At 39.9% G+C, this 23,197-nt stretch overlaps 1 protein-coding gene and 1 pseudogene across 5 annotated transcripts in view; both read left to right on the top strand.

The window, feature by feature from the left end:
* Positions 1 to 23,197, top strand: part of B3GNTL1 (UDP-GlcNAc:betaGal beta-1,3-N-acetylglucosaminyltransferase like 1) — a 216,208-nt gene that overhangs the window by 124,662 nt on the left and 68,349 nt on the right. For all 5 annotated transcript variants that reach the window (XM_060764529.2, XM_060764530.2, XM_060764528.2 and 2 more), the window contains one exon: positions 22,355 to 22,450. In XM_060764529.2, coding sequence (XP_060620512.2) covers positions 22,355 to 22,450 — 96 coding nt within the window. The remainder of the gene's footprint in view (positions 1 to 22,354; positions 22,451 to 23,197) is intronic.
* On the top strand, positions 2,791 to 4,695 carry LOC132767357 (syntabulin pseudogene; annotated as a pseudogene).

Here is a 23,197-nt window from a genome sequence, read left to right as displayed (position 1 = left end):
TACCGCCATATCCCTTGCTTGAGCCTCTCCTCCTTCACCGTAGCCTGGCCCAGAGTTTCTCATGCCACCAGAGAAACTTTCACTAGTTACCCCTAATAATTTAGCTAGGTGGGTTAAGTGTTGTGTGTACAGTTCTGAAGAGGGTCAGTTTAGGTAGTCTCTTCTCCTTTGCATTTAGACCTTCTCTGACCCTGGCCCTTTAAGGATCTTCTGAGGGGCGGAGCCTCAGCCCTGACCCTTCTGGCTTCATGAAGTGATAACTGGTGTGTTCAGTTAGTGTAGTACTGGAAGGTAAAGAGAGAAGGACTGGAAGAAGCACAAAATAGTACGTCATGTAGGAGCTATATAATAAAGCCATTAGTCACGTCAAAGTTATAGAGTAAAGCAACATCAAGTCAAGTTGAACATCAATAACATCTAAGAGACAAGCAGACAACTACAAGCAACAGTCATTAATAAAGAGAAAAGATCCATGTGCCAGGACTGTGCGCATACCCCAAGAACTTACCTTTCCTCACAGAGCCAGGAGGAAAAGAAGCTTAATTTTTGTCTGTTAATAAAGTATTTTTTTAATTGCAAATATATTTTCCAATCTGACCCTGTACCACAGTACCTTCCAGTTAATAGCCAGTGTGGGGGTAGAACAGGGCCCCTCATGGAAAGCGTCAAGGAGCACAAAATGCAGCCATATCCCTCGCTTGATCCTCTCCTTCACCACAGCCTGGCCCATAGGGATGGGGCATGTAACCAAATATATAATTAAAATGTAGTTTTTGGGGATGTTTATTATTGTCAGCTGATGGGTGGCTTGAGTTAGGGCATTGCCATAGCAATGCAGCTCCCTAGGAAGAAGGAACTGCCACTGGGAAAAAGAATGTTGGCTTGAAAAGGGTCAGTTGGTGAGTTAGCTGGAGTCAGTGAAGTGAGTTGGTCAGTGAGCTGGAGTCAGTGAGGTAGTTAGCTGAAAGCAGCTGAAGAATTAGCTAGAGGATAGCTAGTTTAGTTGACTGATAGCAGGAAGCTAATGACAGTAGAGAGGTTTTAAAGGACCAAGTGGTCAGGATCTCTATGTCAGGTTAAAGATAGGTAGAAATCAGTTTTCATGTATTAATATAAAAAGCCTTTTGGGAAAGAGGAAAGGCTTAAAGGGAAGTCATGCTGAAACTTTGTTTTGCAACATCTTCATAAAGGAATATTCACATCTTTATAACCAACAAGCATTTATACTTTTGAAACCGGCACGCTTTTGTCACAAGACTGATACAAATAAACAAGTACTGTTTGAATTTAATCAAAGTTTCTCTCAAGCTCTCACCTCCAACTTAAGAAGACAGAAACAGTGATAAGATGAATTAAACAACCTTTTATTCTTTGGTGGCATATTTGCTGGCAGCCTGACCCTTTGCTGGCAGCCTGACCCTTCCGGACCTTTAAACATTTTTTTATGGGGTAAATAAATAAAAGGTCTCTCCCGCCATGCAATAAGTTTGAGTGCTTCACAGGGCCCCTCATGGAAAGTGGCAAGGAGCACAAAGTGCAGGAGAAGGAGATCTGCCACAGCCATTTCCCTTGCTTGATCCTCCCCTCCTTCACCACAGCCTGGCCCAGAGGGATGGGACACCTCAAAGAATGTGGCAAGTAGCACAAAATGCAGGATGTAGTGAATTCCCTACCTGTTAGGCTAGGAAAAGCCTAGAAAAGTAGGCCCAGGAAGTTCGGCAGCCATTTTGGAAAGGGTGCTGGGGGAATCCATTTTAGTTACTCATTTCCTGAAGAGGGTGTGTTTAGAAAGAGCAGCTTTGGAGGGAAATGAGGGAAGACTGTAATTGGCTGAGTGAGAGTAGGCAGAGCTGGGGGTTAGGAGTAGTGAAGGGTTAGGGAGAGAAGCCTGAAATTAGTCAGTTGGCTAGCAGGGATAGCTAGTGAAAAGATCTCTACAGCTATTAGAGAGATAGCTGGTGGAGGAATGAAGAGATAGCTCCAGGTTAGGACTATCTGCCCTGGTGTTTAGAATTACTGTCAGAGAAGTATTCCTGTCAGTAAATTCTGTGGAGGGAGAGAGAGGTGTTCCTGCGTAACTAAGTCTGAACTGCTTAAAGCAACCACGCGATTTTAAAGTCAATATTTTGAAACAGCTAAGCTTTATACCTGAATTGTTCCAGTTCTCTTAAATAAACATCATTGTTTTGTTGTTCACTACATCTGCCTCTCATGTGCTCTGTGGGTGAAGTTTTAAAAGTAGTTTCCTGCAGCAAACAAGAGTCTATGGTGGCAGCGTATAATTTAAAGAACAATCTTTTAGTGGTACCTCAGAAACACAAGCCTGAGGTACCACACTCTTGCCCAAGATATTTCCAGTAAGCGAAGGGCTTATCAGTGTTTTTAAGTTTGGGGGTGGCCAGAGGGTTTTCAAAAGATTTTTCGGCCAAAAGAAAATTCCAGCTTTCCTTCCAGCTTTTTGTCTTGGCTTTTAAAACACACAGAAGCCACATTCCAATCACAAGTGGTGTTCTGCTTTAGGGATTTTTATTCCTGAATAAAGCTCAACACAACCGTTATATAGTGGCAAGTGCTGGGATTTTATTCTCGAAAAAAGCCTCACTCCTTTTTACAGGACAAGGAGATCTGCCACAGCCGTACCCCTTGCTTGATCCTCTCCTCCTTCACCACAGCCTGGCCCAGAGGGATGGGGCACTTCAAGGCGGCAAGGAACACAAAATGCAGGACAAGGGAATCTGCCACAGCCATATCCCTCGCTTAATACTCTCCACCTCAGCCTGGCCCAGAGGGATGGGGCACCTCAAGGAAAGTGGCAAGGAGCACAAAATGCAGGACAAGGTGATCTGCCTCAGCTGTATCCCTCGCTTTATCCTCAGGCCTCCTTTCTCCCAGCAGCATCCCCATTAACAGAAAGTGTCTTCGACATCTGAATCCCCTTATCAGAAGAGTAGAGAAGAGAATTCAGTCCTCTCAGTTCTTCTGAAGAATCTGCAAGGAAAATCAGCAACATCAGTATCTGTTCAGATCACACAGGTTCCCCCAGTAGCCAGTTGGTCTCTCCAATTAAGACATCTCCTGATACTGGAAATGGTCCAGTTGGTTTTTGTACATGCACTAATGGAGGAGAGTATCCAAGAAATAAATTTAATACAGGAACAATGGGAGACAAGACCCAACAATCAGTTCGATATAAGAAGGAAACAAAGACAAGCCTCATAAAGCTGAGAAATGAGGCTGATTTTAACACTTCAAGCAGCACGGGCAGCATTTCAGCTCCTGAAGTCCATATATCTGCTACTGGAAGCAAAATATCATCATGTCCCCACAATGGAGAGCTTCATGGAAGGAATAATGGATTGTCATCTTACAAATCTGAGTCGAGTCCTCCTACAACACATCCCAGGAGAAGAACATTCTCAAAATGTTGTGTAAAAATCAGTCCCATTAGTACCCATCCGAATTCTTCAGCCAGTAGCAGCAATTCAAGTTCCTACAAGGGAAGTAATAGCAGCCCCATTTTGAGGCGGCCAGCCAGGTACACCTCTTGGGGTGAGAAAACATGGTATTAAACCACCACATTGGGAGCAGTACCTGACTCCTCTCCAAGAAACAGAAGTGACAGTGAGGCATCTGAAGACAAAACTGGAGAAGTCAGGGAGCAAACTTCAAGAAAGGAAAACAGAGATCAATGAATTCAAATCTCAACTAGCTTGCATGTGGGACGATTGGATTGAAGAAGAGTGTCATCGTGTGAAGGCCTAGCTTGCTTTGAAAGAAGCGAGGAAGGAAATCAAGCAGCTCAAGCAAGTTTTTGAAACTATGAAAAACAGTTTGGCTGAGAAAGACAACGGGATTCAGAAATGTTTTGTGGACATCAACATCCAGAACAAGAAGCTGGAGTCCTTGCTTCAGAGGATGGAAATGGCACAGAATGCCTTTTCTAATGAGGACCAGAGTCTAGAGTATGTGTATGGATCGCCTGATAAGTCCCTATCTCCGAGTACAGAGCAATCCAAAATGGCAGATAGCTTGCTTACAGAGGATCACTCATTGGAGGATATGGCAGATAGTGATGTGCTACTTAGTGATGACATGGCTAATGAGAATGATATATTGAAGAGACAACTATTGTTACCACACCTGAATTTGGGTGCCCAACTCTCTTTACTGCTTCCACTTTAAACCACCTGGATTTTCAAAGAAGAGGATGACAATAGCCGCTTCAGTATGGCAATGGAGCAAGCAGGTCAAGCTGATATGTTGCTGTATAGCACAGAAATGAAACAGCTCCTTCATAACATATTCAAGGCACAAGAAGAGTATTTCATAAGCCCATCTCCAGCTTTGAAAGAATTGGATGTATCTTGTGCTGAAAGTGTCACAGACATGGTTTTGCATTTGACTCCATGCAATCTGAATTCCACTATCCTTTTATTCCCCATAGAGTCAGAGTGTGGTGCTGTAGATTCCAGACATTATAAAAACCAAATCATGAAAGAACTGGATTTCATAGATTGTCACTCCAAAGTGTGTGGGAATGCAAGGAAGTTGTCAGAAGGGACCATTGTGAGAAGATACTGGAGCAGCAACTTCTTTGTAGCACTTTTGGCGGTAGCAGCCCCCATTGTGCCAAACGTCGTTTGGATGTTCAGTACTTGCTTTAACGTTGTACTCACCCTTGCATTCCTCTTGTAGGGGCAAAGAAACCAAAATAGTTCCCAAAAAGCAAGAGCCCTCTTTCCAGTAAGGAGGGCGAAGAAGGATACCACGAAAGTTGAATCTTTTAAACTACAAAAACTATTTATTGCGTGGCCATAGCAATAACAACAAACAAGCATACAGGAATGCAATCAAAGAGTTTGTCACCACCCCCAGTGGGGCTGTAGAGCTTTTATCACTTTGGTAGTAAATGGAATATACATTTTCCTTGGTTCCCAAAGACAAATCATTTCATTGGTCAAAGCTAGCTATACAGTTGCTCACTGGTTGTTTATGATTTTGATTGACATTATAACACACGTGGGATCCTAACAACGGCACAACTATAACACAACTATAGTCTATTGTTCTTCGATTATGACTGTCTCAATGAATCAATCTTATCTGTTAGTCTATTGCAAACATGACTTCAGAGCAACTGTGAAACTTGGGGTTTCTAACTAGCCACCAGCTAGCCGGTTTTGTCCAGATGAACTGTTGCCTTTGAATAGTAACATCTTCTCTGTAGCACTGATTTCTCAAGCAATCAGCATTTTCTGTAAACATAGGCCTACTGCAGAAATAGGCCAATATGGCAGTAAATCAGGACATATGGGCATTGGGAACATCTCTGAAAATTCCCCTTTTAAAACCATGTCCCCTCTATTCTGATCCTAGTGTGCAAGGAAACCATAACCAAAAAAGAGAAAGCATAAAAGGTATTATTGTAGATTGGTGAGTCTTGAATCTTATTTTGTATATAAATATGGCTATGAATTTATTTTTGAAGTTTTTTAAGTCTTAAAAGAAGTCTTATTTGTTGTGAAAGTACATGAAAGGAATATTTTAAATAGGCAACCTTCTCAAGCCTCTTCTGTTTAATGATTTGCCTGTATATAATATGCTGTTCCAACACTGAAGTGTATATGTGTTCTTGGGCTTGTGGGAGGGGCTGCAGACCATGTGACCAGATCAGGGACTGTTAAAAGATGACAGTTGAGGGATGGCTGTCACGTGACTCTGCTAATCTACAGGGTGCCTGGGCCTAGACATGACTGACTTCATCATTTTGCCATGTGGCCAGGCCTAAAGGCTTCAGTACCTTACCATTTTATCTATGCCATTTAGTTCTAAATTCTGACATCCATGTGCAATGATTTCACATTTATTTCATGCTTCATTCATGAGCATCTTGGCTTTGCAGCCCTGTTAAAAATATAACCAGGGGTCTTGCTGGGTGGAATCAAAGGCCTGTGCAATCCAGCTTCCTGTTTTCACAGCAAGAGAATGGCTGCCAGGAAGCAGGAAGGAGGAGACAGAGATGAGCATTCATGCCTCTGGTCCAGGAGGCAGAATACAATCTTCAAAACTAGATGCCGTTAATGCTCTTGTCCTCCTTAATGCCATACCTTTCTCCCAATATGGGACTCAAGGTGGATAACAACAAAAACAAAGCAAGACAGAGTGGAAAGTAATTAAAAAGCTTAAACATAATGAAACAAGCTATCATATGAAACACTATTACCTTAAAAATCAGGAAATCATCTAAAAACATATCAATAAAGATAAAAATACGGCACATTTCCCATTTTTTCGTGTTAGAGTGACTTGAGAAACTGCAAGTCGTTTCTGGTGTGAGAGAATTGACCGTCTGAAAGGACAGTCACCCAGTGGATGTAAGGATGTTTTTGATGTATTACCATCCTTGTGGGAGGTTTCTCTCATGGGAAGCTGGAGCTAACAGGGAGCTTAGCCCACTTTCTCCTGATTCAAACCGACCTGTCGGTCAGCAGACCTTCCGGCACAACGTTTTAACATATCATGCCACCTGGGGCACATTTTCCATAGAAGGGAATTATGTACAACCACTTGATTCAGTACCCTCTGTGAGGAGTGATTTGTTTGTATATTCATGTAGGGCAGAATGGGATTGGATTTAGGATCTCTTCCAACTTTAGGATTCTATGTGAAGTTAGAATTATCCCATTACCACCACCGTGGGACCAACATACTGTATTTCATTGCATAATAGTCACACTCTTGACATATTTCTTTCGCCTCCATTTGCGTCTCTTTGAATTCCACAGCATTGTTGATCACAGCTGACCTCCAGTTAGAACGATCAGGGCCCCCCAGTTCTCAGTGTCTATGCCATAGTTTTCACAGTTAGCTTTAAGCCCATCTTTATATATATTTTCCTGTCCACCAGCATTCTGTTTTCCATTTTTGAGTTGGGAGTATAGAGAGTGATTGGGCGTTTGGACAACGTGGCTGGTCTAGCCATGTTGGTGCGGAGAATCATCGCTTCAGTGTGGGTTTTATGATTTGTATGTGATTCAGTAAGGCATTTACCATTTCTGGAAGTCTGGAAGTAATGCTTTTAAGTGAAAATATCAATAACAGCATGGCATTTGGAAGGAGAGCAGAGGCACGATGTTCATTTCCACCTAAATTCTGTAGAGTGGCAAAATAATTAGCTTTGGTGGGAGGAAACCATACCCGTATTTACTTGAGTCGAATGTGCCATCGAATCTAATGCACTCAAAGTTTCAGGGCTTTGAGTTTAAAAGCCCTGAAACTCAAAAAGGTATTTACCATATTATGTGAATCTAATGCACACCCTAATTTTGGGAAGGTAATTTAGTAAAAAAGGTGAGTATTAGATTTGAGTAAATACGGTATTTTATCCTTACCTTGCTTGTTATTTCTTACCTTAAAAACCACAGAGTTGGTGGGAAATGGAGGCTGTCTACAGCTTCAAAATTTGCCATGTTTAAAAATTACAAATCCTTGTCCGTGCAGAGTGATGCAGAATACAAACTGCTCCGCTACAAATCCACACTTCTTTCTCTGGCTGCAGAACAGTGCAGGGTGCTGAAATGTTGTGGGTTTTTTTTATATTTAGAAGCATATGGAAGAACTCCACTGTTGAGCATTGCAAGACCCTTGCTTTATAGTTAAAGGAAAAAAGAATAACACTCATCTACCCCAGTTACTTTGTATTTTTAAAGTAAGTGTCAACAATCAACACAACAAGACAAATAATTGAGCAACAGTCTTCAAATTAGGAGTGTTAAGTAATCATTTGGAAGTTTAGTTGTCTTCCGGCGAATAATGTAATGAATTATTTTTAGAATTGAAGTAAACTCTTTGGAATTATTATTTCACAATATCTCCAGTTCAGTTTCACTCCTAACTCAGAAAGAGTTCTGCCAAATTGCAGAATTCCTATTGTTCAAATGTTATATTCCTGCTGATGACCCACCCTAGACACTGTTGGTGTGCAACTCCCATCAGCCCTAATCTCCATGGACAGTGGTGAAGAATGCTTGGAAATACAGTTTCACATCATTGCTACCACTGCTTTAAATTATTGTTGGGTGCCTTCAAGTCATTTATGGCTTGTATCAACTTTAAAGGTAAATCTGTCACAGGGTTTTCTTGGCAAGATTTATTCAGAATGTGTTTCCCTCTGTCTTCCCCCGATGCCGAGTGATTTGCCCAAAGTCACTAAATGGATTTCATGTCAATGTGGGTATTTGAACCCTTGTCTCCAGAGTTGTATTCCAACACTCAAATCACTGTAACATTCTGATTCTCAATCGATAGATAGATACCTGTAAAAAAAAAACTTGAGAATTCATGTTCAGGGTCTCCCAATCTAGTGACCAGTCAATTGAAATTTCCTTCTGTGAGTCTTTCTGAACAAGTCTTAGTTCTTAAATAAACAACATGAATTAGAAGCTGCAGTTTGCCTTCTTTCCTTACTAGACCCAAGGGTAATTTCATTTGTGAGCTGGACATCCATAACCTGGTTGTTAAATAATCTAAAAGCAGCTCTGAAAAAGACTCAGTTCTTCTCCATAGGTGTCTAGGGCCCTTCCACACAGCCCTATATCCCGGAATCTCAAGGCAGAAAACCCCACATCATCTGAATGTGGACTGAATGTGGTGACTCTTCCTCTTAGGAATTGATAGAATGTCTTGCAATTTATCCCGTCTCGCAGACATATTGGCTTCTCATTGACTACAGCCCAATTCTTGGAATGGTGAACATTCTGGCCCAGCATCTCTGAGTACCACAAATGGGTGGAGTACTCTATTACCATTCATGGAAAGAATTTAAAAAAAATAATGAATGAATAGTCCTTATCTTTCAGTTGCTGAACACATTCAGATACAATGTGTCACAATCAACTGAATTAGCATGAAGCTGAGAGACCAAGGGAGCCAACAGGGAGCTCTGTTGTGGGCCGATTTATGAAGTCACGAAGTGTCAGAAATGACTGAACGAATAAATAACAAGAGATCAAGTGAAGAGGTGTCATTGAAAAATGGCAGAAGGGCATTTGCTACACTGTCACTTCTGTACAGCAGTGCACAATTAGCCATTAGACTAATATATGCTACATAGTGCCATTGAATGGTACCCATGTGCTACTGTTAAAGGCACAAATAGGTTTATTAATTTAATCAAAAATACCCTGAAGTGTGATCCACTGGTTTTTTTTCTTTCTGAAACTCTAAGAAATCAAGTTAATTTGGCCAACCAAGTCAGCTTGCTAAAAATATGACTTAATCTTCCCTGGGGCAAGATAGAAAATGAAGAAGAAACTCATTATCTCACTGAAGAGCCAGCTCTCCTACACCTATGAATTAATTCACAAACTATTTCACAATGCAGTTTTACCAGTTTATCTTGCTGAGTGCAGAACTTGGCATAATCTATGTGTGTACGGGTGTCTTTGCCACTTCTCATGATCATCACACAAAACTAGAGAGTTCCCATTGCTCTAGGGTTTGGCAGTAGCTGAAGATAAATAGAAGTATATAACGTTGAGATGCTGGGGGAAGTGTTATTCCCAGCTATTTAAAGGAGGAGGAGGAAAGAAAAAACACAGTTTAGTGGATAGGGTTTTTTTTCAAAGAAAAAGCTGTGGAAAAGGATGAACTTGTTCCAAAAACTTTTCTTGGGTGATAACATGATTTGGGAGGTAAGCATGATAATGAAGACCTCAAGCAATTCATATGAGAGTTTTTTTAAATGTGGAATTTTGGTTCAAAAGTATATAAACTCATGGAAGATAAGCAGAATCAGCTCTGGTTTACACTTGGATGGGAGTAATCAAGGAATACCAAGTGCTAAAGGCTATATTTTTAAGGAAGGAAGTAGCAAAACCACCACTGAACATTCCTTGCCTAAGAAAATTCCATGCTCTTCGCTGTAAGGGGATTCTTGGCCGGGGCACATTCCTTATGTTGTTCCTGCTCTCACAGAACCGCAAGTAACCAGTAGTCTTATTTCTCATTACAAAGACAATTAACTATGGCCTTCTTCTAAGCTAAGATGCCCAATAAGCATTTATCTCACCATCACGTTTCTTTGCAGATTAAATATTGCTGAGATTTTGTGCTAAGGCAACGTTTCTTATCCTGGGGGTCAGGAGTGAGTGTCAGAGGGGTCGCCAAAGACCATCAGAAAATACAGTATTTTCTGTTGGTCATGGAGGCTCTTTGTAGGAAGTTTGGCCCAATTTGATCGTCGGTGCAGTTCAGAATGCTCTTTGATTGTAGGTGAACAATAAATCCCAGCTACCACAACTCCCACATGTCAAGGTCTATTTTCCCCAAACTCCACCACTGTTCACATTTGAGCATTTTGCCTATTTGTGTCAAGTTTGGTCCAGATCCATCATTGTTTGAGTCTTTGGATGTAGGTTAACTACAACTCCAAAACTCAAGGTCAATGCCCACCAAACCCTTCCAGTATTTTCTGTTGGTCGTGAGAGTTCTGTGTGCCAAGTTTGATTCAGTTCCATTGTTGGTGGAGTTCAGAATGCTCTTTGATTGTGGGTGAACTATAAATCCTATTAACTACAACTCCCAAAGGACAAAATCAACCTCCCACCCACTGCACCAGTATTTCAATTTGGGCGTATCAGGTATTTCTGCCAAATTTGGTCCAGTGAATGAAAATATATCCTGCATATGAGATATTTACATTACATTTTGTAACAGTAGCAAAATTAAAGTTATGAAGTACCAACGAAAATAATTTTATAGTTGGGGGTCACCACGACATGAAGAACTGTATTAAGGGGTCGCGGCATTAGGAAGGTAAACAAACACTGTGCTAAGGGTTAGAGTACTCAAATACTTGTGTGTTTTTTTTCCCCCAAAGTCCGGTTTTCCAAAGCCTGTTTGAGGTAGAAAAGCTGCCATTTTTCCCCCCGACAAAGCTCAATGCAATAAAAAAATCTTGCCTCCTCCCTCTTGCAATTAGAAGAGGCTGATGGGTGTATATGTCTGTGAACCTGTTGAATTGAGCTCTGCAGTAGGCAGACTGAAGTGCCGCATATTAAAAACAATGGCTCCATTCTTGTGCTGTGCAGAGAACGATAATCCTGTGCAAAGGAATACACAGAGGGGAAGGTAAAGGGGAGTCTGGTGATTGTCCCTTGGAAGGAATCTACACTAGACTCTTAACTTGAATAATTATGAATCTTAACTTGGGTCATTATGAATGACCTAAAGCCCACTGAAAATATTTTGAATAAAATGTATTATTTGGGTCAGTTCCAGTTCAACTGTTGACCTGGTTTTGGGGTATAAAGTATCTTGATTACACTATGAAAATACAACATACACAACAAGTATGCCTGTTCAGGTTGGGACTTGAGAATAAAATGTGTGGCTGGTTCCAAGTCATTCTGGTGAACCATTTCCAAAATGTTGTCTCAAATATCTTAATATCTTGATTAAACTGCTAAGAGAAATTTTGGATAGTATTTCACATAATGTAGCAGACCAGTGATTTTCCCACTAATGCTAGAGACAGTACCATTTATGTCATATCTTATTATTGTATGTTCATAGTTTCCTCGAAGCTCACCCGATTTTAGTAGCATACTGGCATAACATCATTCTGAAAACCATCACTTTGAGTATCAGCTAAATATTTTGACTGTGTGTAGTCTACGAATATATTATTTGCCATCTTCATTTCCAAAGAGGGAGTTCTAGAAAAGTGAACCAATATTTTTCAAATAAGATGAGAGTTTTGATAGGGAAACAGCTGATCTGGGTGGAGATTTGTAACCAGTTCTGAAGAGTCTTTGGTACATACACATGTAACTTGGGTGCCTAGAAATGGCTTTTACAAACTCAGGTTGTTTCACAAGACGCTCTTCAAAGTTAACTTCAGTTAGATATATCCTGAAGGCATGTTGCATCAAGACCTGTAATACACTCTGGTTAGAGCTGCCTTTGAAGGCAATTTCGACATGTCATCAGCTGTAGAGTCCCTCTACGGCAGGCATGGGGAACCTTTGGCCCTCCAGGTGTGGTGGACTTCAACTCCCACAATTCCTTGAGGCCAAGGTAAGCCTTTGGGGCGAATGCCGAGCCTCAAGGAATTGTGGGAGTTGAAGTCCACCACACCTGGAGGGGCGAAGGTTCCTGACCCCTGCTCTACGGAGTCCCTCTATGGAGGTTGAGAAGACCGGGATATAAAAGTTTAAAATAAATAAATAAATAAATAGAGTAGAGCAATTGATATGCTTTTGAATCCAGGCTATTTGGAATATATTAAAGTAGTTTTGTCCCAATGCATTGGTTATCTGTCAATTTTCAGATTCACTTGGAAGTGCTGATCTTCACAATCTCCGAGCATGTTGGAGTCTCCTTTTTTTTTTTTTTGGGGGGGGGGGAGGTATTAAAGCAGAGGTTGAATGGCCATCTGTTGGAAGTGCTTTGATTGTGTGTTCCTGCATGGCAAGGAGCTTGACAGGATGTTCCTTGTGGTTTCTTCCACCTCTAGGATTCTATGACCTTGATAGCAATGGGCTGGCATTATTTGCATTGTCACCTGGCCCAATTTTCTGACAGACTGTGAAGAGCTATCAAATTGGTCAGTATCAAGTAATTCAGTTTTTGAAGACACTTTCTCTAGGGAAATATTTATTTATTTATTTATTTCGGGTATTTTTACCCCGTCCTTCTCAGTCCCCTAGGGGGGGACTTAGGGTGGCTTCCAGCTAGCACATATTCAATGACTACAATTAAACACAATAAAATACACAACAAACTATAATTATAAATAATTAAAACATTGAGTTAATACAATAAAATCTATTAGAAAAGAAGCCAGCCTGGTGGGCATCATTTCGCCAAGTTCTGTAATTAGTGATTCCATTCAGCTTATCATGATCTGTCTCCAAAGCTCTTGTTGTCATTGTCCTTGTCAGTCCACCAGATTACCCAAAGGCCTGGTCCCATATCCATGTTTTTAATTTACTTCTAAAAGAGAAGAGGGATGACAATGATCTAATTTCCCTGGGAAGTGAATTCCACAGGACGGGGGCCACCACCGAGAAGGCCCTGTCCCTCGTCCCTGCCAGTCTCGTTTGTGACAAGGGCGGGGTCAAGAGAAGGGCCTCTCTAGAAGATCTTAAATTCTTAGGCGGGATGTAGAAGGAGATACTTTCGGACAGGTACATTGGGCCAGAGCCATATAGGGCAGTGGTTCTCAACCATCCTAATGCCGTGACCCCTTAATACAGTTCCTTATGTTGTGGTGACCCCCAACCATAACATTATTTTCATTGCTACTTCACAACTATAATTTTGCTCCTGTTATGAATCATCTTGTAAATATCCAATATGCAGGATGTATTTTCATTCATTTGGCACAAATACTCGATACGCCCACATTTGAATACTGGTGGGGTTGAGGGGAGGATTAATTTTGTCATTTGGGAATTGTAGTTGCTGGGATTTATAGTTCACCTACAATATCAAAGAGCATTCCGAACTCCACCAATAATGGAATTGAACCAAACCTGGGACACAGAGCTCCCATGACCAACAACAAATTCTGGAAGAGTGTGGTGGGCATTGACCTTGGGTTTTGGAGTTATAGTTTACCTACATCCAGAGAGCACTGATGCATCTGGACCAAACTTGGCATGAATACTCAATGTGACCAAATGTGGACACTGGTGCAGTTTGGGGAAGATAGACCTTGACATTTGGGAGTTGTAGTGGCTGGGATTTATAGTTCACCTATAATCAAAGAGCATTCTGAACTCCACCAATGATAGAATTGGGCCAAACTTCCCACACGGAACCCCTGCGACCAACAGAAAATACTGTGTTTTCTAATTGTCTTTGGCGACCCCTCTGACACCCCCTCGCGATCCCCCTAGGGGTCCCGACTCCCAGGTTGAGAAACACTGATATAGGGTTTTATAGGTCAAGACCAGCACTTTGAATTATGTTCGGAACTGGATCGGCAGCCAGTGGAGCTGACATAGCAGAGGGGTGGTATGCTCCCTGCGTGACACTCCGGTGAGTAGTCTATCTGCCGCCTGTTGGACTAGTTGAAGTTTCCGAACAGTCTTCAAAGGCAACCCCACGTAGAGCGTGTTGTGGGATGTAACAAGTGAATGGACCACTGTGGCCAGATCAGACTTCCCACGGTACAGGCGCAGATTTTATGTAGATTTTCAGAACAGTAATTCTACTTTTTTCTCTTTTTCTCTTTATTTGTAGCTGTAGCCTTTTTATTGGCTGTTTAGCATTCTATTCTGTGTTTAAACCTTATTTTTCATTTTATTTATTTGATAGAAAATCATAGCCAACCATTCTAGTGTTTATTTACTACATAGAATGGCCAGTAGACGTTAACAGAAATAATATGATAATGGAAAATATAATAACAATCAGATAATTCAGACCTAACATTTTATATTAGCTTTTATATCTTATATGTGGAATATAAATAATATTTATATTATTATAAATGTGTATAAGTCAAAAGATATTGAACCAAAAAAACCCCAAAACCCCTTGGCTCAACTTGTCCACAGTCCTGTAAATAAAAAGCAGTGATACCAGTTTGATGAGCTCTTTACTCCCTGCCATCTGGGAGTTGAGCAGTGGCAGTCATTTTAATAGAGATTTAGTGTATAAGCCTTGCAAGGCTGCTAGCCATTTTTAATAGGGGCTTCGTGTATAAGTTTCACAAGGCTGGTGGCAGTTTTTAATAATGAACTCATGTAAAGGCCTCTATAAGCTCTCTAAACTTGATGAAGAATGCCACTGAGGCTGAAAATGGTGAGAAAGGAGGAGAGCTGTCTTTCTTTATCTCAGGTGCCATTTACACAGGATGGCTGCAGGCACTTAAGCAGCAATGTCAATTGGCCTTGCTATAACAACATGACTCCCCTAACATACCCACTTCGATTTTTGTGTCTAAGTTTTAAGTGTACCCCTACAATGATTTATCTGTGCATTGAAGAAAAATCTATCATTTTTCCTCCAATGTGCTCTCGGCATACATAAGGACAACACATCCATAACTATATGTGGCATTAAATAAATATAAAAATGAACTTTGGTTAAGGGGCACATGGAATTTGTTCTGATATCCAGAACCCCTAATTACATAACTAAAGGAGATTGCTTACATTGACATTCATAGACTTGTGGCTCTCATCAGATTATTTACATTGTCTTTTAAGTATTATTGGTCTGTCTTTTGGATAGGAAGCTCATGCCCTTAGCTGTGTGACTACTGGTAAATACTGAATGCCATACCAGCATCCTCTCCTGCAACTCCTACCATAAATTCTCAATGTGGCTTTCAGGAAGAATGAAGTTCAGGAACAGAACTGAAAGAAGTATCAGATTTGTAGATTGCACATTTCTACTGACCATATAAGAACTACTGTGAAATGGAGTATATGGTTAGGGGAGATGGAGATAGAGATGCTGGTGGAAATGTTTTGACCAGAAAATGGGAGGAAGGCTTGAGGATCTGCTATTTTGACCTGTGAATGGATTTTGAGAGCTAGTAGTGACTCTGGGAAGGAAATTTAAGTAGTGGAGGTTAGGACTTGTGGCTCCAGAAGAGAAGGATGTGGTACTTTTGGTACTGAATAAGTTGACCTCTGTATTTATATATTTGGAAATCGTTTGTTGTTTTATGTTATTGTGGTTTCTTTATCTTGATTTACAGATCAGATTTTTAAAAAGAAAACGACAGAATATTTTGGTCTAGAAATGGTTGCTTTTTCCCATGTCATTGTGGGTTAAACAGAATAAACTTGATTTATTCAAATTCATGCCAAGAATGGTTCCATTGTACCTGTCAGTCATGGTTTCCACTATGACTAGCTGGTGGAACTGCCCCCTCTTCTGTTCAGTTGCAGACATTTCTATGGTTGTAGTTATTCCTTACAAGGAATATTTCAGGCTCAAATACACTGTGATTTTTTGTTTCAAGAAGCTATAGAATTGCATTTCAGCACATTTTTGTTGGCATCTCAACATAATTGTTGGCAGCTTTTTGAGAATATAGTATTAGAATCCTGTGATACCCATTTGAAAAGTTTTTGGCCACACTGTATGGCTGGATTCTTTTCATGGCATCAACATCTCTCTGTTTTGGGTACCTGCTTTCTTGATCCAGTTTCATGGAATTCTGTTGGTGTCTGGACTTTTCTGCCTCTTTTTTCTGGTATACGTCCTTATTCTCTCTCTCTCTCTCTGTGTGTGTGTGTGTATATATATAATGATTTTATTTCAAACTGTAAATCAGTGGAGACTATTCTTCAAAGTCTGGAGCCACATGCTATTATTTTGGACTTTTCCAGAGCTGCAGAAAGCCACAGGCATCCTGTTGTGGCTTCCATGATGGCAAAGCAAGAGTAACATTTTACTTTTAGCTACAGATTGCAGGTGTATTAAAATCTATTTCAGGTTATATCTCTTTCCGCCTGTCTACAGGCAGAAGAGCATCACTTGAATCCAGTTTTTGTGCACAGTGATTGCCCCAGGAAGCATACTGGTGTGGCCTCAAATATATTACAGATTGCCTTGAATCAAATATCACAATGCCAGCTTTTTCTTAGTGGGCCTTTCAGGACTAACACAGGGCTCTGAACTTTTCCTTGATTGGGATTTATATGTATCCCACTAAGAAAGATTAGCGAGGCCAGACAATATTATACCATAAAACCAGAACTGCTGTTCAATCATATGAAATAAACATGCTGACAATATGACATTATTAGGGCTCTATGGTTTAATAGATTATGGCCTGAAGTTGTTAGATTGAAGAATTTTATATCTGGAATATACTCAAAGAATTTTATATCTGGAATTGTACAGAAACATTGATTGTTAGTCCACAGTGCTTTCTAAATGAATTACAAATTGAAACTCTTAACTAATTCAGGAAATTGAATTCTTACTCTTTGCCAAAATATGCTGCATCGTCAGGAAAATTCTGTACTACAAATGAACTGCCCCCATAACATAATGTTTAAAACTGCCATGTTTTTTTTTTAAACTTGTGTTCTTAATCACAACATTGCCAGGTATTTATTTACTTGAGATTAGGTCAGATTATTTTTCCAACCATTTTGTAAATGTACTGCAGATAAATGTCTGAAGATACGTGACAGTACACTTCTTAATTGTGGCAATTTGTCCAGTAGTACCAAATACTCTTTGGATGTTATATATCATTTCTTGGTATGGTCCTTGCATATGCATGGCTGCTGTTTTCTGATGCAAGAAATGAGATTATGGTGTCTTTTGCACACTGGTAGTTATTCTAAACCCCCCACCAAAGTGTGACCTGTGGCCCCTTCCACACAGCTGAATAAAACCCCACATTTTCTGCTTTGAACTGGAATATATGGCAGTCTGGACTCGGGTAACCCAGTACAAAGCAGATATTGTGGGATCTTCTGCCTTGATATCCTGGGTTATATAGCTATGTGGAAGGGCCTTGAGAAAAACACATTCTCAGAGGTTCATATACTTATTTTAAGAACTTGGCGAGTAGATGTTCTCTGGTTTGTGTTTCAGATGTGTATGAGTTGCAGTGTGTGCACTGCAGGAAAACCCATTTACAGTCACTCTCAGTATCCAAAAGTTCAGTTTCCACTAATTCAACCAACCATGGCCTACACTGATATGTAGGCATCCCCTGGTGAAGCTTCCTGCCATTTCAAAGTCTTACTCTGTACTTCGTTAAAAATCACACTGCTTTTGCCTCTTCCATCACAGCAATTCTTGTTGACTTTACTACTTTGACCTCAGGAGTTTCCGTTTTGGAAACTTATTTGACCTCAGAGGTTTCCGTTTTGGAAGCTTATTTTACTTGCCTTGATATTTTTACACACTGGAAACACAAGGATAACTCTACTTGGGAAGTATTGGGAAGTATCTCACCTATGATATTCAAATATATATTGGGAAGAGGAAAAAAATTCTGCCATTCATTTTCCAAGATGTGATTTCAACAGAGCCAAAGTTTTAAAGGTCTCAGGCTAAATCTCAAAAGTGATCCATTATCTATTGGTATGATTTAAATAAAAATATTTTTTTTACGTTGTGAAGTTTGCAGTCAATTAGAAGTCATGGCACTATTTTTCAATAATCTGTTGTATTTTACAGGCCATGCATTTTGCATCTTTTGTTCAAGTTAAAGGGTTGTAATTCAAAATAAGCATTTTACCCTATCATTTGCCTCAATGATAGGTTGTCATACAGTTTAAATATATCTTATAGGTTTAAAATCCAGGAGAACAGAGTGTTTTGGATTTAGAAAGCTAAGACTTTTATTGCCTCATACAGTGCTAACATGCCACATTGTCATTATCTGGTTAGTATAGTTATTTTTACTATGAGTTTTATGTGGAATAGGGGGAGAAAAGGTCAGCCCATAAGATCAACTCCCATATATATTTTGAGCTAATTGGTCTTTTACAAAACACCTAGAACAAAACCAAGATATTTTCCTGTGTGAATGAACATCAAATGGGTCACTTCACCCAACTGAAGGCGCATAGTACCAAAACCAGCTGTGTTTTGGCAAATGAGTCCAGAAATCCCCAAAGCAATTGACCATATCTATAGCAGTAAAACAAAGTATATGACTAGCAATTTGGTGCTCTTTTCAGATGCCTAATGATAGAGCATCACCAGTATGTGCCACATTGCCTTTCTCCCTTTTCTGCTGTGTTTTGTTTTTGTTCTTTTTAATAATGCTTTCCATTTTAATAATAGGGGTGGCCTTTGTTATCAAACAAAACAAATTATCAGAAGATAAGAGACACTAGAGCTGAGCCGAGGTCTAAAAAGTCCAAGGCCAGGAAATCAAATCAAGAAGTCCATTTGGGGTTGAGCCAAAAGAATAAAGATAATAGGTCCAAGATCAAATCCACAAAGACATGAGTAGGTTTGGATATTGGTCAAAATAAATTGGTTGTCCACAGCAGTTAAGCATCATGTAACTGGTTGATTTTTAGCTCCTGGTTCAACTCAACACTTGCACCTTCATTAAGTAGTCTTTCTTGTAAAGACGATGTGACCCCCTAAGTCCCTCACTTTGCTGGTGTCCATCAGTGTAGCTATTTCATTTTGAATTTGCTGGGAGCTGCCAGCATCAGTTTCAGCCACTGGAATTTGCAAAGACTGTAAAGTCAGTGGCTGGTGGGAGTTGTTCACTTCAAGCTCAGACACTAACACTTCTACCTACTCATCCTCCTCACTGTCTGAGCAGGACATGACGATTTATAGGTCCTGGTTCAACTCACCACTTGCTCCTTGATTTCTCATAAAGATGTTGTGACCTCCTAAGCCCATCACTTTGCTAGTGTCTATCAACATAGGTATTTCATTTTGAATTTGTTGGGAGCTACTAGCATTTGTTTCAACCACTGGAATTTGCAAAGACTCCAAAGTCAGTGGCTCCAAAGTTAGTGGCTAGTGGGAGTTGTTCACTTCAAGCTCAGTTGCTGGCACTTCCACCAGCTCATCCTCCTCACTATCTGAGCAGGACATGACAATAAACTCGTAGAAAAACGGCCAAAATATTTTTGAAGAGATTTATTACTCTTACATTGAACTTGAAACAATATGCATACTCTCCCAAATATCCCATTTTGGCTGGAACAATTCTAATTAATCCTCTTCCATCCTACTCCCCCCCCCCCCCCAGTTTATCTCCCTTTCCCACTCCCTCCCCCCCCCCTTCATATTAGTTCAGTTACTGCAGACTGAGTTCAAAGTACAAAAGTAGTTTGCACAATAATTCAACAATGGGAGAAGAGAGCCCAGGTTGGAAGTTGGCCTTCTCAGTAAGCTCAGGAGAAAGAAAATCGCTGCAGCCTCTCCTAACCTGTCTGTGCTTCCTTATTAAAACATTTGCCACATTGAGTACAATCTGATGTCTCTTGGAAGAGGTTTTCCTCTATGAAGTGGTGCAGGGCATGGAATAGGGATAGGCTAAAATCCTGTCACTATCACTTGGGTATAAGTGGAACTAACATCTGAATAGAGAAGTTTGTAAGATTATGCTCAAGAGCAGCCTGAAGCACAGATAGTTGTTCATTAACAGTCATAGACCACCTAGCCCCCTGCAGACTTGCAATATTTGAGTTTAAATTCACACCACATGAAATGTAAGCATTATAACTTGTAGATTTAGGGAGTTATTCTCGATGCAGAATTTGACTGTTACAAACAATAGTGTTATGCTCTTAAGAAACTACCATGGAATTGGATGCATTTTCATGATAGAGAAAAGACACAATGGTTCTCCTGTTTCCTAGATCTTTCCTTCTCTGATTAACTAGCTTGTACAAGTAGCTGGGTGTATAATACTTCGGTCTGGGTGCACTAGGCTTGCTCCTTTAGCTTATTGTCAACAAGATTAGTCTGCAAACTTGCTAGACATTTTGTCTTGTATTAATGGAAAGAATAGGCTTACCTTATATAATCCGGATATTCTGGTTTATTTCAACACTAGATGTGAGGCATATTTGTTTAAATCAGAAAAGGGCGATTATAAGCCTTCCTGCTTTTGTTGGTATTACTCACTGAAGCTGTCATCATTCAGAAATATACAAATTAAGGGTTACAGTGATTTGATTTCCCAAGACACCACTTTCTATCTACCATATCCTTACCAGGTATGAAAGCCTGTATCTCTCTCTTGCCCCCACCTCACCCTAATACCATGTTTATTTTACAAACAGATGTATTTTTTATTTTATAGGCACTGAAAAATGAAATGAGCATTGTCAAAACTGACCTCTACCTGTATTGTTGAGCCCCAAATGTGCTCAAATACTTTCCACTTGGTTTGCCTGCAAAGCAGTTCTTTCCGTTGGTTGTTAATTTTGGCATGTTGTGTGTAAATAGTAAAATATCCAGGTGCACTTGGTTCCTAGTAATTCCATTTTCAAGTCCAGGTCTTCAGATCTTATGGAGATTTTACAATGCACCAGAGAACCAAAAAGCAAAACATATTTCAGTTATGTTGCTTGAGACCCACTCCTGCATTCCAGTTTGAGGTTGATCAGTTCAGGTTGTATTATAATTTTATATTATGTACTGAGACCAAACTGTGTGTAAAAACTGCAAATTAATCTCAGTATAGAATATTTATACAGTGGCCAGTGCTTTATAGTGTCTTTATTTACTCAATGTAAATACGCAAGAATTAAACTACATGAACTACATGAAGGGGTTGGATAAGATCAAAAGAATGGTGCTGTGGGAGGGGGTTTAAAATACTATATATAACAATTGGGGACTGTGTGGCACTTTACCCTGAACTGCCTACCTACAAAACTCTAGTGTCATTACTACATAGATGTAGTAAGTGGAGTGAGAAACTGTAACAGTTTTAACATGCCTAGTACCTTTCCAATACTCTTGGTTTTACCTCCCCCCCCCCCCAATTGCTTTGAGTTTAAAATACAGAAAATTGCAGATCTTCTAAAATCTCCCAGCCTTCAAAAACTGTTAAAATACAGTTAGACATTATGCATGCTATTTCTTTACAGAGATTAATAATTTATTTATTCTTATTTATTTACCACATTTATATACCGTCTTTCTCAGCCCGAAGGCGACTCAGGGCGGTTCACAATCGGCAACAATTTGATGCCTCCACAACTATAAAGTGCAAGTTAAAAATATTAAAAATACAATTTAAACATTAACATATAGTATACAAACTAAACTAAGCCATAAAAACATAATCTTCAATGTCTCCTTATTACTGTAAAAGAAAGAAATAGTAATTTTGTAAAATTACTAAAAGAAAGAAATAGTAAAAGAAAGAAATGTAAAAAAAGAAATAGTAAATTTCAAAGTAAGCCTGAGTCTTTGTATAAAATGGATATTTGTTAAGAGTTATGGCTTTTATTGTACCTCATATAATCATGTATGAATCTAGAAATGTTAGTCAAAAATCAGCTTTAAAAACCCTGTGCTGTATCTTCACTCTTATAAAAAAGGAACTATTCCCTCTCTAAGTAAAGTGGCAAAAAGTGAGAGCTTTGTCTCAGGAGAACCTAAAAGAAGCACCGATCCCTCTAACTCTCTTTATTGTGGCACTGCTTCTGGTCTTTTTGAATTCCTTGGTGGAGAAAGAGCAGCAGTGGCTGAGGGCAATGGGCTTTCTGAGCCAGCATTGCAGTTTCCCCCTCTCTGCAGAATGACCCTCAACTATCCACGGGTCATATCAAAACACCTAATTTTGGCCTCAAAACCTGTCCCCGACTTATCCATGAGGTCGCCTTATACACCCATAGTAAATAATGTTTTTCTTTTGTTATGAATTCTCCAGATTTTCACATCTCACGGACCAACTGTAATTATGCCAACGTGGTTTTGTTCCCGAGAATGGTTTTGTCATGTGGGCAAATTTGATGAAGGGGGAAAGGTAAGTACTGTTATACATATTGCCGTATTTAAGACTTCGACTACCTTTACAGCATTAGTTGCTATAATGTCTTCAAAGCCATAAGATTTCATTTGTTTCAAATAGCTATTTCATTTAACATTAATGTATGTCACTGCTTGAATATTTCAAATGTTGTGTACAGAGCCATTTTTCTTTTACTTTGGGGATTTGTATTTGTTCTGAACAGCTTCTGCTTAGAGCCATAGACTATAGTCATAGAAACAGAGAGTTGGAAAGGGTGTTGTGAATAATTGAGACTAACCCCCTTCTCAGTTCAGGATCTCCAGCTAAAGCACCTCCAACATGTAGCTATCCAGCCTGTTTTTGAAGGGAACCCCATCACATCTCTGGGCAATTGATTTTATTGCCAAAGTGCTCTCATGGAATGAGCATAGTGTGCTCATATAGGTGTGATATGCAACATGGAATGAGCATATCACACCTATAGTAAAATCACTCAAGTGGTTGCCAAATAGTTTTCAGGCAAAATACAAAGTGTTCAGAAATTCCTTCAAAATCTATTCTCCTACAACTTCAGACCATTAGAGCTAAGCCTATTTTCTGAGAACATGTCTGCCTTCTCTTCTCCATGACAGCCATTGAGATATTCAAAGAGTGCAGTCATGTCAACCCTTAATCCTGCCTTCACCAAACTGAACATGCCCAACTTTGTAAACCTTTCCTCATATGTTTGGTTCTTCATGTCTTGTCATCCTTCTTGCCTCT

This window comes from Anolis sagrei, chromosome 2 (assembly GCF_037176765.1).
Source record: "Anolis sagrei isolate rAnoSag1 chromosome 2, rAnoSag1.mat, whole genome shotgun sequence".
NCBI lineage: Eukaryota > Metazoa > Chordata > Lepidosauria > Squamata > Dactyloidae > Anolis > Anolis sagrei.
Note: the sequence above shows the minus strand (reverse complement) of the source record. Positions and strands in the feature narration are given on the sequence as shown.